General features: G+C 55.8%; 1 protein-coding gene across 1 annotated transcript in view; it reads left to right on the top strand.

Moving 5' to 3' along the window:
* Window positions 1-12,700, top strand: part of Tcerg1l (transcription elongation regulator 1 like) — a 168,535-nt gene extending 155,835 nt beyond the window's left edge. The window contains exons 10-12 of the mRNA XM_077105456.1: window positions 2,910-2,999; window positions 6,724-6,842; window positions 12,464-12,700. Coding sequence (XP_076961571.1) covers window positions 2,910-2,999; window positions 6,724-6,842; window positions 12,464-12,620 — 366 coding nt within the window. The 3' untranslated portion in view covers window positions 12,621-12,700. The remainder of the gene's footprint in view (window positions 1-2,909; window positions 3,000-6,723; window positions 6,843-12,463) is intronic.
* Window positions 12,701-16,424: the final 3,724 nt, after the last annotated feature.

Below are 16,424 nucleotides of genomic sequence, written 5' to 3'. Positions count from 1 at the left end.
TCAAGGGCCCAGCATGAGCTGGGCAGAGGCTCAGGGGAGGGGACTGTCAATGACCAGGGACCGGGGCTCTCTTGGCAGCTGCAAGGAGAGGCCACTGCACACAAGGCAAGAAGGGGCACTGTCTGTGCCTCTTTCCCTTCTGTCTTTAACACATCACAACTCGTGTCACATGGCCACCTCCCTCCTTTGTTCACCTCAATAGGCTCTGAAGGCAACAATGTCACCGCTCAAGTGCTGTCCCCACTGGGGCACAAGCTGGGGGAAAGGGCCAGCCCTGGAGGGGCCAGAGCCTGGACCAGAGATGAGCGCCCTTGAGACTGGTCACTTCTTCTGCAGGACATCCATGCCTGGACAAGGAAACAGGACCTTGACCTTGGCCAACAGTTGACGTCCCAGTTTCACTATCACCATTTTAATATGCCAAGGAAGTGAGAGACCAAATGTGTGTGTCTTGCTTATCAAACTTGGTGAGGGACAATGTATGAAGTAACTGGGTCTATATCTAGGGTGGAAATCAGCCTGTTCCCCATGACCTGGCTGAACAGCTGCTGCTCCCCCTGGGACATGCACGGGGGCCAGTGCAGACAGACGGATGGCACGTGCTTCTGTGCATGCACAGGAACGATGGTGTCCCCAGGGCTGGCCTTAGGTGGGAGCCAGGTGCCTAGTGACAGTGAGGGGGGCCCTGGGCTGCCTCTGCAGGGGTCTCCTTGGCTGGGGACTCACCCTCCAATACACAACCCGTGACACTCACCCTCTCCGCTGGCCATTAGGATCGCTGGCCCTTGTTGATCCAAGGACTGAAACATACTCGACGGCTTTCTAGGGGAGAAGACTGAAAGCCCAGTGCTTGCCGTGGAGGCTGCTCCCCTGTTGAGGCCTGACCGCGTCCTCACCCCGAGATGACTGGCTGGCACCGGGCGCTGTCAGCACCTCTGTCTTCACACGTTTCAGCCTTCTCTGAACTCTCCCGGCCACTTTACTTAAATGGAAGCCATTTGTCTTGAAGCTGAATTGTCCCCAGGAGCAACGCAAAATCCTTTTACCCCTTTCTGGAGAGGCTTTGCTGGCGCTCGGTGGAGGCCAGAGCAATTTTCTCTGGCTGTCTTCTGCGTGGTCTCCACCGAGTGAGGTTTCTTTATGCACCAAACCTCAGTCACCTTCCAGTGGGTGTGACAGAGGCCCCGCTCATCCGTCCCCAGTGGGGGTGCCTGGCAGCCATCACTGAGGCATGACAGGGCTCTTTCCCTGCAGAGTCCCCGCCTGCCGTGAGTGCTCGGGAACACGAGGAGAGCGCCACGGTAGCTGGTACTCTGGGTCCCTGCAGGCTGTCAGCATGCCCTGGGTCCCTGGGCATCCAGGCCTGTCTGCTGTGGTGCCAGTCCCCTCTCAGAGGTCCTTTAGTTCCCCATCTGCCTTCTCCTACACCAGGGCTTCCTGATATCATGGGACCTTGAATCATTTTCTCTGAATTCTCAGCACCCAGCACAGGACCAAGGCAGAGTTTATCCTAAGCCCATGTTTCTGAAAATGAATCGTTTTTAAATGACTTAGGCAGCCTTCCCTTGCTTTCTCTGCCGAGTCCCATGCAGCAAACCCATCTGGATGTGGTTCCTATCACAGCTCGCTGGGACAGAGGATCCAAGGCTTCCTGCAGGAATGACTGGCTTGGGGCTCAGGCGGGCACATTTCAGCTAAGCCTGGAGCCCTGTGCAGAGCTGCAGAGCATGGGGCTGGCAAAGCAGTCTCAGGAGCACATGTCAGGCATGCAGAAGCCAACGGAGAACTCCCAGGGCTGACGCTGGAGCAGTGTGAGCAGCAAGATGTATGCAGTGGAATTGGATCATGAGAGTACGCGCTGCATACCATGTGTCCTCACAGATGAAAGAAACAGCTGAATAAATGAGTGAATGTGGAAGAATCCAAATCACTTATGTAGCCACTTCCCTCGGTTAGCAGAGCTTGCTAAGTGTGGGCTGAAGTGTCCACCTCCATCAGGGTGCAGTGGGCAAAGGGCAGAGTAACCTGGAGGTGGAGACACGGACACACCTCAGCAAGGTGATTGGGTCCAGGCACCAGTGCTGAGAGCCGGGCATGGTGGGGACCCCTGATGTCATGCATTACACATGACACAAGATGTGGTCTTCTTCCCAAACCCATAGCCCCAGATGATCCCAGCCCTGGGGATCCTGCCACACACCTGTCAGCACCCCAAGCAGCAAGGCCATCAAAAACCAGGGAGTCTGAGACACCCCCGAGTGTAGAGGAGCCTCTGGAGACCCAGAGTAGACGTCAGGAGGGGTCCCTAGAAGAAAAGAGAAAGTCCTGCAGCAACCGCAGGATGAGTGGCTTTGTTAACAGTGGCGGGAGGGTGACGGCATGACAAGCCTGGCCCACTGGCAGAGTTGGGGGCAGGGGAGCCTCCCGAAAGGTTCTAGCAGATTTTCAGTAATGCTAAAACTACTATAAAATAAAATACGTTGCTTTTAACAATAACCCACCTAAAAGATGCTTGAGGTTGATTAAAATACCAACCAAAGTTCTGCTAACCCAGCCTGTTTGCAAGACGTAGCCCTCTGTTGTGACCTGCAGGTTCTGAGAACTTTTGCAAATATCCTCTCTGCTCTCAAGACTTGGCTGCAGTGCTTTCTCCATGGAGACCGGGGCCTGCAGACCAGAGCTGAGCCCTGGAGACTCCCAAGGAAGGAACAGTGTCACGAGTCTAGAAATTAAATTTCCTAATGTTCTAAGCATTGATTTTCTCGAAATGTTCGCACGCTTTCATACAATGCCATGTCGCTGATCTGTTGTACTCCGATGTTGCATTTTTTTTAACCATTGATCATTTCAGCGCAACCCCAGCTCAGAATCTGATGCTAATACCAATTCCATTGAATATCTTTCTCCAGGTGTCAGCGTTTTCTACTTGGGAGAAAGAATTGCACAAAATTGTGTTTGACCCGCGCTATCTCCTGCTAAACTCTGAGGAGCGGAAACAGGTACGGTGGCGTCCAGCAGGAAGATCACTGCAGACACAGGGCTAGGCGGTGGCTCTGGGCTTGTCACTGCTGGTGGACAGCTGCCCGCTGACTGCCCGTGCAGCGGGAAGGGGGAGCGTGTGGGGCGTGCTGGAGCTTCGAGTTGTGAACAGGGGTCAGCGGTGCAGTGGGGTCTCTGCTGGGAATCCTTCTTACCTGACCGTCCAGACTTGACCAGAGGTAAAAATGCAAACTGGGGGACATAAGCCATGTTCCAGTGACTGTACTCAGTGTGTAAAGTCACCGGGCATGTAAGATGCCACGTGATGTGAGTGACTGGGAGAGGTCCAGGGCACACTCCTGGAATAAGCAAAGGGTGGGTGTTCTGGAAAGCAGGTCCCAGGACAGCAGGGCTGGCTTGGAGACAGGAGTCTGGAAGCTCTTTTAAAGACAGACTGGCCAGGGCTCTGTTTGTGGTGAGGTCACTGAGCCTTCTGTTTCCAGGCTGACCAGGCAGATGGAGAGGACACTGAGATGACTGGGCCTTGGGAGGGGTGTGTCATGGCCAGGGCAGGGTGAGGGCACCACCGGGGCCTGAGAAGGGCCCGAGATGCCTGCTGGAAGGCCCGGCTTTCTCACCCTGAGTCCTCACATGAGGCCACGTCCTCCCTCTCACTATACCCTGGGCAGTGAGTCACCTAGAACCAAGACTGACTGCAGAGGGGCCTGGGGGTCATCCCAGAGAAGAAGGTCCATTGCCGTGGGCCCACGGGCTCTCCTCCGGGGTTCTCAGATGGCAGTGTGGTCAAGACCCAGGGCGAGCGGGGAGACTGCCTTTCTATTCTCAGTTCAGTCACCAGCTCATGAAGTCCCTGTGAGCAGATGCCAGACGATGGCAGGGAGCAGCCCAGGCAGAGTCTCAGCCCGGTTGCCACCCCTGGAGCCGTAAAGTCCAGGAGCAGACACAGGTGGCCTTGGAAGTGGGAGGCTCCTGAGATGGCCACAGTCCTCAGGAACTGGGAACTGATTACCTTTAGCAGAGTTTCAATTTTGAGAAAGAAGCATCATTAACCACCTGAGAGGTGTGAGCCAAAGCTCCGGAGAACCCTGCCATTGAGGGGGCTGGTTTGGGAAACCAGAGTTTAATCGCTGACACCGTCTCACCCCTTTGCTGCATCATGAGATGGGAAGGTTCGAGCGCCCACCACAGCGGCACAGAGCAGGGAGCCTGGTCCACGTGGCAGCCGCGCCCTGCACCCTGGAAGCCACCAGCGGCTGGAGTCTGACCGCCACCTGCAGGGCGGCTCCTGCTGCCGTCCGTTGCTGTCAGCGGTCCTTTCTCTAAGTCACAGATATTTCTAGCGGCCACCACTCTCTCAAGAGGAAGGTGAAGAAGGAAGACCCCCCACCCCCAAGAGAAGGGCCAGCAGAGAAGAGGCCCCTTGAACACTTCCGGCTGGATGCTTGAGCCGGAGGTCCAGGGAGGACCTGAGGCAGGGCCTGGCCGCTGCAGCTGGAGCAGGTTCAGGAGCAGGGCCGCCACTGCCCTCGATGCTAGAGACAGCTGTCCTGCGCACCACTGGCAGAGAGCTGGGGGCTGCACGGGGGCAGGCCAGGCAGAGGGCCAGACAGCCTGAGGGCCGTGCCTGCCCACGCTGGTGGGGAGTCCTGCCCTCGTCCATGGCCTGCAGACAGATCCAGTGGGAATGTCAGCCCACATCCGGAGTCATTATTGGGGGAAACCTTCAAATGTCCTTGTGGAGTCTCCCAGAGGAAGCTGTGGTCCCCAGAAGGCCCAGTGAAGAGAAGGCAGCCACCAGCAGGACAGACTGCAGCATCGGGGCCCACGTCAGCTCAGGGGCTGCAGCTGCGCCGGCACAGAAGCTCCGCAGCTTGTGTGAGCAGGGCACCAAGCTGGACTGGGAAAAGAAACAGTGTTTGGGCCTCATGCAAAAAGCAGAGCCCTATTGACAAATAAATAGTGCAAGCAAGCGTGTGCTGAGGACCTGCCTCCCCAGTGCCTCCATGGGGAGGCCACCCTCCCTCCACCTGGGGCTGCAGAGGAGGAGAGAGAGAGAGCCTAAACAGAGAACAGGGCCAGAGAGTGCAAATTGGGCCTGTTTCCATGGCAACAAGTACTGTTTGGCTCATCACAGCAGAGCTCACATAACAAGATAATGGCCAACGTTCTCTCTTTTAAAAAGTCATGCCCCACTTTGGAAAAAAATGGTCTGATTGTTAGGAGGAAAAAATCCTGCTATATTAAATTATAGCATCATAAATAAAGCAACTGAGAAAAAGGAGAGACAAGAGAGAAAAATCTGATTAGATGGATAAATGGTTCCAGGCAGAGAGGTGCAGGTGTTCCACGGGAGCTCTGACCCCACAGCCAGCCAGCCTTTCTACCCAGATTTAAAATTAATAGAGCAAAACTCTGGCTAATGAGGGAGCCACATGCTTTTATTTGGATGATAACCTTGCATTCACCTCTTTTATTAGTTTAAATTATAAGGTGACTAGACTCCATACCTTATTATTTGCCTTAAAAGTGGAATCAGCCAGTCAGATTCTTAAATAGACAGTCCCCTGCTCTAAGGCTCAGCCGTAAGCACTGCTGCGTCCCGGGTGGTAAGTAACACTCTGTGTTTATGATCCCATAAATGTTTGCCATTAAAGAGGGACCTGAAACATGAAGACAAGGTCAAAGAGGGCCAGGGCCAGCTGGCTCCTGCCGGTTCCCACCTCCACCCACAGCGGGCTGCTGCTGCTGCTGGAGACCTGCAGCCGCCTGCACTTGGGTGCGACCCCCAGGCCTGCGTGGGTTGGTACAGATGGGGCACCACGTGTGGGCTTTTTACTGATGCTTTATTTATATTTGCATAAGAATTTAAATTACCTCCAGTCTATTTTTTTAATATTTTTGAGATTTTGTTAGCATTAGGAACGAAATGACTTTGTCCCCTCCCTGCCAACTTCATAGTCTGTGACAATTTTTCAGATGTTAGAACGATGAGCAATCTTCTTCTAATAAAAAGCATGAGGCTTCTACGGACCGTGGCAGAGAGGTTTCATCATTTTATGTGGCTCTGGTTTCTGAGAGGAAGATCCTGGAGTCTCGGGGGATTTCCCTGCAGACAGGACAGAGTAGGTTTCCTTGGTCACATCTGAACACCTTTCTGGCCCAGCAGGGGTCTGGCAAGCCCAGCGGGGGCTCCTTGTGCTCATTTCCCAGCCTGGAAGCCCCCTGCCCTCCTCAAGAGAGAGTGCTGGCAGCCCCCGTTGCAGGGTGGGGTTCTCGGAAACTAGAGGTTAGGAATCCTCTGTTCCCAAGTTAATGTCATTTTTGGAGACCTGGAAGCCAATGACTTGCCTTAGGAGGAGACCAGAGAAAGCTCAGTACCCAGGGTCACTGTGCCCATTGGCGATGGGGAACTTGACAGGCCGGGGACTGCTCAGAAGCTACTCAGGGTCCAGACAAGAAGCACACCCTGAGGGGCTCAGAGAGGGCCACCCCGCAGCTCCAGGGACTCCGGCTGCAGGCCACGGTGTGGCCCAGAGGTGGGGCCTGTGTGTGGACAAGCACTGGGCCTCAGCGTGGGGTCCACTCTGTGGACTAATTGGTGCCCTTGAGAGCGCAGCAGAAGGGCCACGGCTCACAGGCCGGGCCACGAGGAGCGGGGTGGCTCACCCAGGGGTTCCATTTCTCCTGTGTAATTCCATAATGCTTCTGTCTGTGTGTTTCAAGATATTTGAGCAGTTTGTCAAGAAGAGAATAAAAGAAGAATACAAGGAAAAGAAAAGTAAATTGCTGCTAGCCAAAGAAGAGTTCAGAAAGCTCCTGGAGGAATCTAAAGTGTCACCCAGGTATGGCCGGGGGAGCACTCAGGGTGTTTTCCGGGGCCAGAAGGTTGTCAGCGGTCACGGGAGGCCTTCAGACTCTCCCTGTCGAGTCAGGTGACCTAACATGCCAGGGACCCTGAGAGCGCTGACGGTAAAGATGGGACCGTTCCTCCCTCTGGGAAGGAAAGCGGCTTGCCTTTCACACCATGGTGTGGCCCTCCCGGGTCTGTCAACCCTCTGTCACCACCTGTGTCCTCCCCACACGTATGAAGGTCCAGGACCTGGGCTGCCCACAGCAGTCCCGAGACCCAGGCCGACAGGGCACAGCAGCTCCCACCACCCTACCTCCGTCTGACCACTCAGCAGAGCCATGTGAGGGTCAACTGAAGGCCACCAGGGCGAGTGACCTGTGTTGACTTGGTCACCAAGGCTGCCTAAGATAACAAGGAGGGCAAAGAAAGCCGTAGGAGAGGTGGCAGCAAGCAGCAGCGCCCCTCAGCTTAGTTCTTCAAAGTCACCTGAGCTGACTCATCTTTTAAAAAAGTGAACATGTGCTCCTTCTAGAACATGAAATGCAGCATTCATAGGTATAAACATGACGGGTTCTGATGCACTCTACTGCAGATCAGCATGGCATTGGTGCTCTCAGTGGAGGTGTAGGGTTCCACGTTCGGTGTGACCCACGTGGTCGACGGCTGGGTGGCCAAGTCAGTGTGCTCACAGCACCTGGCAAAGCGTCTTACCTTCCAGATGGGGAGAAGCTGAGCATGAATCATCCCCATCACGGAACGCTCATCTGGAAAAGTCTGGAGCCTGGGTTTCCTGTGGCCCCGCAGCTGTGAGAAGTGGGTTCTAGACTCGTCTCCGTCCCCAGGGGTGGCTGAGGGAGGGGAGAGGAGGGAGGTGGCCCTGACGCCCATGCAGCTCCTGTCCTGGCCCAGCCAGTAGGCAGGTGCTGGACCTTCATCTGCTTCTGCCTCCTCACGGGAATGGGGGTGACCACACCGACCTCAGAGACCCCCAGAGGATGGCATGCTCAGGACACAGCAGGTGCCACAGGATCAGCCCTGCTGCTGTCCTCACTAGAGATGGTCAGCAAATGTTAGCCACAAGCCAGCCCATGATGCCCCTGGGGCTGCTGCGCAGTGAGGGGGGGACCGCACACACACACACACACACACACCATGGACCACGCACACACACACACACACACACACACACACCATGGACCACACACACACACACACACACACCATGGACCACACACACACACACACACACACACCATGGACCACGCACACACACACACACACACACACACACACACCATGGACCACACACACACACACACACACCATGGACCACACACACACACACACACACACACACCATGGACCACGCACACACACACACACACACACACACACACACCATGGACCACACACACACACACACACACCATGGACCATACACACACACACACACACACACACACACCATGGACCACACACACCATGGTCCACACACACACACACACACACCATGGACCACACACACACACACACACACACACACACCATGGACCACACACACACACACACACACACACACCATGGACCACACACACACACACACACACACACACCATGGACCACACACACCATGGTCCACACACACACACACACACACACACCATGGACCACACACACACACACACACACACACACCATGGACCACACACACACACACACACACACACCATGGACCACACACACACACACACACACACCATGGTCCACACACACACACACACCATGGACCACACACACACACACACACACACACACCATGGACCACACACACACACACACACACACCATGGACCACACACACACACACACACACACACACACACCATGGACCACACACACACACACACACACACCATGGACCACACACACACACACACACACACACACACACCATGGACCACACACACACAAACACACACACCATGGACCACACACACACACACACACACACCATGGACCACGCACACACACACACACACACACACACACACACCATGGACCACACACACACACACACACACCATGGACCACACACACACACACACACACACCATGGACCACACACACACACACACACACACACACACCATGGACCACACACACCATGGTCCACACACACACACACACACACCATGGACCACACACACACACACACACACACACACCATGGACCACACACACACACACACACACACACACACACACCATGGACCACACACACACACACACACACACACACCATGGAACACACACACCATGGTCCACACACACACACACACACACACACACCATGGACCACACACACACACACACACACACACACCATGGACCACACACACACACACACACACACACACACCATGGACCACACACACACACACACACACACACACACACCATGGACCACACACACACACACACACACACACCATGGACCACACACACACACACACACACACACACACACACACCATGGACCACACACACACACACACACACACACACACACCATGGACCACACACACACACACACACCATGGACCACACACACACACACACACACACACCATGGACCACACACACACACACACACACACACACCATGGACCACACACACACACACACACACACCATGGTCCACACACACACACACACACACACACCATGGACCACACACACACACACACACACACACACCATGGACCACACACACACACACACACACACACACACACCATGGACCACACACACACACACACACACACACACACACACCATGGTCCACACACACACACACACCATGGACCACACACACACACACACACACACACACCATGGACCACACACACACACACACACACGCACACACACACCATGGACCACACACACACACACACACACACACACCATGGACCACACACACCATGGTCCACACACACACACACACACACACACACACACACCATGGACCACACACACCATGGTCCACACACACACACACACACACACACACACCATGGACCACACACACCATGGACCACACACACACACACCATGGACCACACACACCATGGTCCACACACACACACACACACACACACCATGGACCACACACACCCCACCCACACACACACACACACACACACACCATGGACCACACACACCATGGTCCACACACACACACACACACACACCATGGTCCACACGCACACGTAGCAAATCAACACGCCTTTAACATGTGTACTTGGCATGTTACTGTTTTGACTTTAAAAGCAACCAAGTCCTCAGCATCCCCAAAGCCCTTCCAGGGTCTCCCCTCCCTGTCTCCAGCTGGGTCACAGCCATCCCAGTGACACAGGTGGCTGTGCTCTAGAAAGCCGGGCAACCGAGCCCAGGCCTCAGGGGCAGCATCTGGGGCTCTGTCTCATCCTGTGGTCATCCAGGCTGATCCCCGTGGCCCACCTCAGGTGGCTCCTGAGAAGCTGTGGAAACAGCTGCCTCGGGGACAGTCCCGGGAACTCCAGGTCAGCCGAGCCAGGTGCACTTCTTGGGCAGCAGGATTGATGCCTGGCCCTACGGCCTCACCTCCTTCAGTGGCCAGCAGGCAAGAGGCCCTGTTTACCAGAGACCCTGGTTACAGAGGTGCATTGCAGAGCCAGATGGCCTCGCAAGCTTGGTGACAGCTTGGCAGATCTGCAGAAAGCCAGCACTGCCCCTCAGCACAGCCCAGGAGCACAGAGCTGGAGTCCCCTCCTCTTCAGGGCCTCTTCCTTGCAGAGATGTCAGTAGGGCTGAGTGGGAGTGGCCCTGGGTAGGCCTCCTGGGCAGGCCTCCACCCTGGGCAGGCCTCCACCCTGTGCAGGCCTTCCAGGCATGCCTCGACCCTGTGCAGGCCTCCCAGGCAGGCCTGACCCCTGTGCAGGCTCCTGGGCATGCCTGTCCCCCAGCAGACAGGCAGAGGAGTGGCAGCCCTCACAATGGCAGCCCTCACCTGTCAGGTGCAGGGAGTGGAGAAGCACAAGAGCATGCTAGTTTTGTGGCCCACAATTGTTAAACATTAGAGAACGAAGGAGAGAGAGGAAGGGGTAAAGGGGAGCCGCCAGGAAGAGGAAGACGGGAAGGAAGGAGGCCTCAGGGCCTGGCAGCTGCCAAGGAGGGCGCGGGCTCCTCTGATGAGGACAGGTGAGAGCAGCGTGGCAGTGGTCCTGCCCGGGTGTGAGAAGCTGTGCAGGTGCAGCCACATTTCATACAGTCGTGAAACGCCTGCAGGAAACATGAGATCTGCAGAGAGAAAGGAGGACATGGCGAAAACCCTTGACAGGGACTGAGCCGATCCCCACTGCCCTGGGCTCTTCCCCAGGAGCCCCACCTGGTGAGGGCCCAGGCGGCAGGCGGGTGGAGACCTGTCTGTGGCTGGGAGGAGGACAGTGGCTCACACAGCCCACCAGAGCCTCAGCCCTCTAGTGTCACTGTCCCTGGCTTCTAGTTCAAGCTGGCAGGACAGACCCACGGCCCACGCGTGTCCCCCTCACCACCCATGAGCCTGGCCTCGCCGGCCCAGGATGGCCCCTTACGTTTCCACCAAAGGACTTGGTGCCTAGCAGGTGGGTTACCCCTGACCTTGGGTGCTCTACCCCAGCGTGCTGCATACTCAGCGTGTCCCTTGGGGGGATCACAGAGCTCCACTGCAGTGGACAAGGTCCAACCCACCGTCCATTAAGGTGGAACAAGATCTCAACTGTGACCAGGGCCAGGAGGAGTGGGTCCCAGCTACTGGGGCCTCTAGAGAGGGCATGTCCCACAGAAGGCATGCTGGCCCTGGATTCTAATGAGGTGTGGGCAGAAGAAAAGAGGGAAGGGTGTGCAGAAGGAACAGCATATGCAAAGTTCAGCAGCAGGTAGGAGCGTGGCAGGAGCAGCGGGGAGAAGATTCTAGGGGGTGCAGAGTGATGGGAGTGTCGGGTCAGATCAGCAGGATGTCTGCAGAGGTCATGAGGTCGGCAGTTCCTCTTTCTTGTAAATGCCGTGTTTGTGCACAAAAGGTGTGACAGGGTTAGGGTCTGTAAGCTTGTTGTACAAAAGATACTATCTCTCTTTTCTTGGTAAAGACTTATAAAACGTCTGGTCTAAAAAGCACTTTCTGAGAACTCAAAGAGAGAAAAAAATGTTACTTTTATATAGACTCCTCCTGTATGTAAACTCCAAGCCCCACCCCTCCATGCTGGGTATAAAGTTTAAACAATTTCTAGACTCATGGTCCAGAGAATGTTTTAGACTGTCCAGTAGCACTGTGGACTGGCTGCAGCCAATAAACCTGCTCCCTGAAATCCCTCAGGTATCCAGTTCCTTCTGTGCTGCTTCAGGAGGCTGAGGCAGGAGGATGGGAAGTTTGAGTCCAGCCTCAGCAACTTAGTTAGCGAGGTCCTAAGGACTTGGCGAGACCTTGTCTCAAAATATAACATAAAAAATGAGCTGGGGATGTGTCCCAGTGGTTAAGCCACCCTGGATTGAATCCCCGTTCCAAAAAAATAAAGAGAACTCTTTCTTTTTCAGGACCACATTTAAGGAGTTTGCTGAGAAGTATGGTCGGGATCAGAGGTTTCGACTTGTTCAGAAAAGAAAGGATCAGGAGCATTTTTTCAATCAATTTATACTTATCCTTAAGAAACGGGACAAAGAAAACAGACTAAGGCTACGGAAAATGAGATGAGTCTGTGGAAAATTCAGTAAGACCACGGGCAGCTGAGAGCGTGGTGAGGGGCCAGGCATGGAGCACGCCGGCGGGGTCCTACGGTGGCGGGGGGGCCGAGGCCTGGGGGCTCCTTCTCAGAGGATTACTGTTTCATATTGAAGCTCTCTTTTGTACAACATTCCGAGTTTGACGCATTTCTAATTGCCATGTTGATTCCTTAATTGTTTTAATTATGCAAATTACTTGTAATATACACAAATTATAAGCCCACTGCAGGTTTGTAACAAGGAGAAACCATCTATAATCACCTTGGGGTGTTTTCTTCATGGAAAAGATTACCTGTGACTTCCCGGGCACCTTTGCAAGTTGCTCCGCCCTGTGGGGTCTCTGTGTGGCAGGAAGTCCCCTTGCTCCAGCGCACTTTGGTCTCTGTCTTGTTTCTGAGTAGTAGAATAGGGTCTCATCGCTCATCATAGTGACAAGAGAACATTTCCACACGTGGACCCTGCCCCAGCTGCGGTGGCCACAGGTGACTGCCCATTCTTCCCTGAGGGGCGTCCAGGCCAGAGGCAAGGAGCCACGCTGGCCGTCCGTCAGAGGTCCTACGACAGAGAATTATTTTGTACAAAATCATCATATTAAATATTTGAGTTATTTTTATTGTATGCCCAGAGTTTGCATGAGATTTTTCTCATCATCTTTGTATAAAAATTTTAAATTTTTTTTAATCAATAAATATTTTAAGCCAGTGTGTTTTTGTGGCAGAGATTTCTATCGTCAGCAGTAAAATCGAATGGACTAGAGACACAGATCTCAGAAGACTCGGGCGGGGACTGTGACTCGCGGGAGCTGAGGGCCCTGAACCCTGGCAGGCTCTCAGCCTGGGCGGGCAAAGATGGCCAGAGGGCTCTTCACCTCTGCAGGCCAGTTATGGCCTGTTGGCCTCAGGGAGCAGCGAGGGCCTCCTGCTCCTCAGTACGCACAAGAGCACTTTCTGCCGCGTGTACCAGAATGTCGCTGGACCTTCCTGGGACATGCCCTGGCCTTCACAGCTGGGTGGTCAGCGTGTCACCGCCGACGTCAGCAACTCCAGCTGCCTGGGCCTGGGCTTCGGTTCAGGGCCCTGAGCGAGCTTGCCCAGGCCACGGCTCGGGCAGCATGGCAGGACCAGACTTCCAAGGACCCAGTGCCAGTTCAGGACCAGTCGGGTCCAAGTGGGAGCTAGAAACCGCCCGTCACCCCAACAGGGACCTTCCTGATGGGGAGAGGTGTGACTCTCCCGGTGAAGGAGCCGGGGCTGGTGAGCTCAGGCAACCGTGGGCAATGCAGGACTGACAGACAGACAGAGCAGGGCCCCCGCAGGGCTCAGCGAGCCCAGGAGAGAGGGCCCCAGCCTGACCAAGCTGAGCAGCTGCCCTGCTGGAGAGGGCACAGGCTTGGCCCAGCGGTTCTGTGCGGCGAGTCTGCTGGTGCCTGGTGGGAGGGTCACCTCGTGGGCACTCCAGTGGGTGCACCCGGCCCAGGCAGGGTGGCCAGGTGCTGCAGGGTTGGGTGGGAGGAGCTGCTGGGCCCCTGGGTTTGCATGGAGGGAGGCCCTCTCCCACCCACCAGGGAGAGGTGCCCCTTGAGGGCCTTCTGGCAAGCCCATGCCCTGGCAGGGGCCACTGACCTGACCACAGAGCAACCGGCCGCAACCTGATTGGCCACATTGAGCTGGAGCTCATCCACCAGCCTCACGTGGGGTTTGCTCCGAGGGTTTCACAGGGAGGGAAAGGCCTGGACCAGGTGCCCTGGGCAGCTCTCGCATCCCCTGGGGCTGTTCCCGGTGCGTGGCCTCTGCCTGGGGTTGGGCTCCCTGGCACCTCCCAACAGAGGAGGGGTGTGCAGGCGGATCACGTCGAACCTCTCTAGTGCTGCTCCATCAAGAGCGGCCTGCATCTGTAGGGAAGTCTGTGCAGGGAACCGAAGCTGTAGAGGAGGGCAGTTCTGTGTACTGTGTCCTCCTGGATGTGAAAGGCCCTGAGGTGTGGGCGGGGCTTGACGAGGCTGCTGGGGATCTGGAGAGTACGAGATCTGCTGAAGGTCAGTGGTGAAGGGCTGCTTTCCATTGCTAAAACAAAACACCTGAGTCTGGGCAGTTTTTACAGTGAAGAGATTTATCTAGCTCATGGTTCTGGAAGTCTGAGAGCTTTGGTGAAGGCTACCTGGCTGATGGCATCACAGTGGCAGAAGAGAAAGGGACATGGTGAGGCAGGAGGTCAGAGTGTGAGGAGAGTCTGTCGTACTCTCTTGGAGGGACAGTCAGCAGGTACTACCTGGGTCCCCGTGTGAACTGCACTAACCCTATTGGTGGACAGGCCCTCAATGACTTAATGCAATCAATTGGATGATGAATGTCCCCAAAGTCCCCTGGTTAAAGGCATGGTTCCCAGTCCAAGGCACTTGGGGGAGGTAAGGGAAGCTAGTCACTGGGAGGGAACTTTGAGGGGGATGTTGGGTCCCCCTCTGACGTCTCTTTTCTTGTTGGCTCTCATGAGGTGAAGTCACCTCCCCTGCCACATGCCCCTGCCATGAAGTGCCACCTTGCCCCAGGACCAAAAGTCACCGGCCAACCAACAGGGACTGAAACTGCAAACTCTGAGCCCCACCAACCTTTCCTCTTTTGGCATGTGCTGACATTGGGTACTCCGTCACAGTGGTGGACCTCGCCTCTCAGGGCCTCCCAGCAGGTCAGCCTGTGGGACCTCTCAGCCGCATCCAGCAGAGCAGTGGGGTGGCGCAGGGTGCGGAGATGCTCCTGTCCCTGCAGTGAGGGGTCACATGCGGGGTGCACATGGAGAGTGGACTTGTGCCTTGGCCAGTGTCTTTCCCTGGATTCCTTGAGTATAGCTTACTGACCAATGCCAAAGCAACCCTGGTGTCCAGGGTGCAGGGACACCTGAGCTGGACAGCAGCACTCACCAAGGCTGTGGCCACTGGGCACCCTCTGCAGGCCGGTCATGTGGGATCCTCTCTTGTTGCTGGGACAGCCTGTTCTCCTAACTAAGCACCCCTCAGGTGCTGGACCTGCTTCTCCCATCTCCACAGTCTCCACAATGGAGGTGGAATGAGCCCTCTGTTGCCATGTTTCTTCAGCCCAGGACTTTATTTAGGAGGATGTAGTGCAGTCATGGGCTCATGGCCAGGGATATCCCCGAGCACCCTCCTCCCAGGTGCAGCCGGCTCCGGGGTCTGGAAGGGCTGAGAAGCCCGAATCCAGGAGGCAGGATGCTGTCCCGGGGTCATGGCACAGGCCTTAGGCCAGTGCCCACATGAGCAGCTGACCCCCTGGAGTCACGGTGCGTGACTCTGGTCACCACGAAGTACAGAGACATGGCCCTCTCGTTTGTGACTAAGCCCTCCCTCCCACAGCCCGGAGCTCGGGGACACCTTGGTTCCCTTGAGGTCTGGGATTGCTTCCTGGCCCTCAGGCGCCTCCTGTCCTGAAGCACTGGGTGGAGCACATGGCTGCTGGCTGCCTGGACACGGCCTGCCGGCTGGCTCACAGGGAAGACGCATCTGGTCTGGGCTTGCCAGGCTCTGTGGGCAGGGCTCTGGGGCTTAGCGCTGGCCAACAGGAGCTCACGGACTCCTAGAGTCAGAGGCAGGGAGACCTAGAGGACGGGTCACTGCTCTGCAGGGCGGGGGAGTGGCGAGGCGCTTCGGGCCGCTGGCTAGAGCTGAGGTCCCTGGCTCTGGAAGAGGGAGCTGGGGCGACATTTCTACGGCCTTCTTCGTGGCCCCTGCTCCCACCCTTCCCCATTTCTTCTCAGGGTCCTGTGG

Source organism: Callospermophilus lateralis, chromosome 15 (assembly GCF_048772815.1).
Source record: "Callospermophilus lateralis isolate mCalLat2 chromosome 15, mCalLat2.hap1, whole genome shotgun sequence".
NCBI lineage: Eukaryota > Metazoa > Chordata > Mammalia > Rodentia > Sciuridae > Callospermophilus > Callospermophilus lateralis.
Note: the sequence above shows the minus strand (reverse complement) of the source record. Positions and strands in the feature narration are given on the sequence as shown.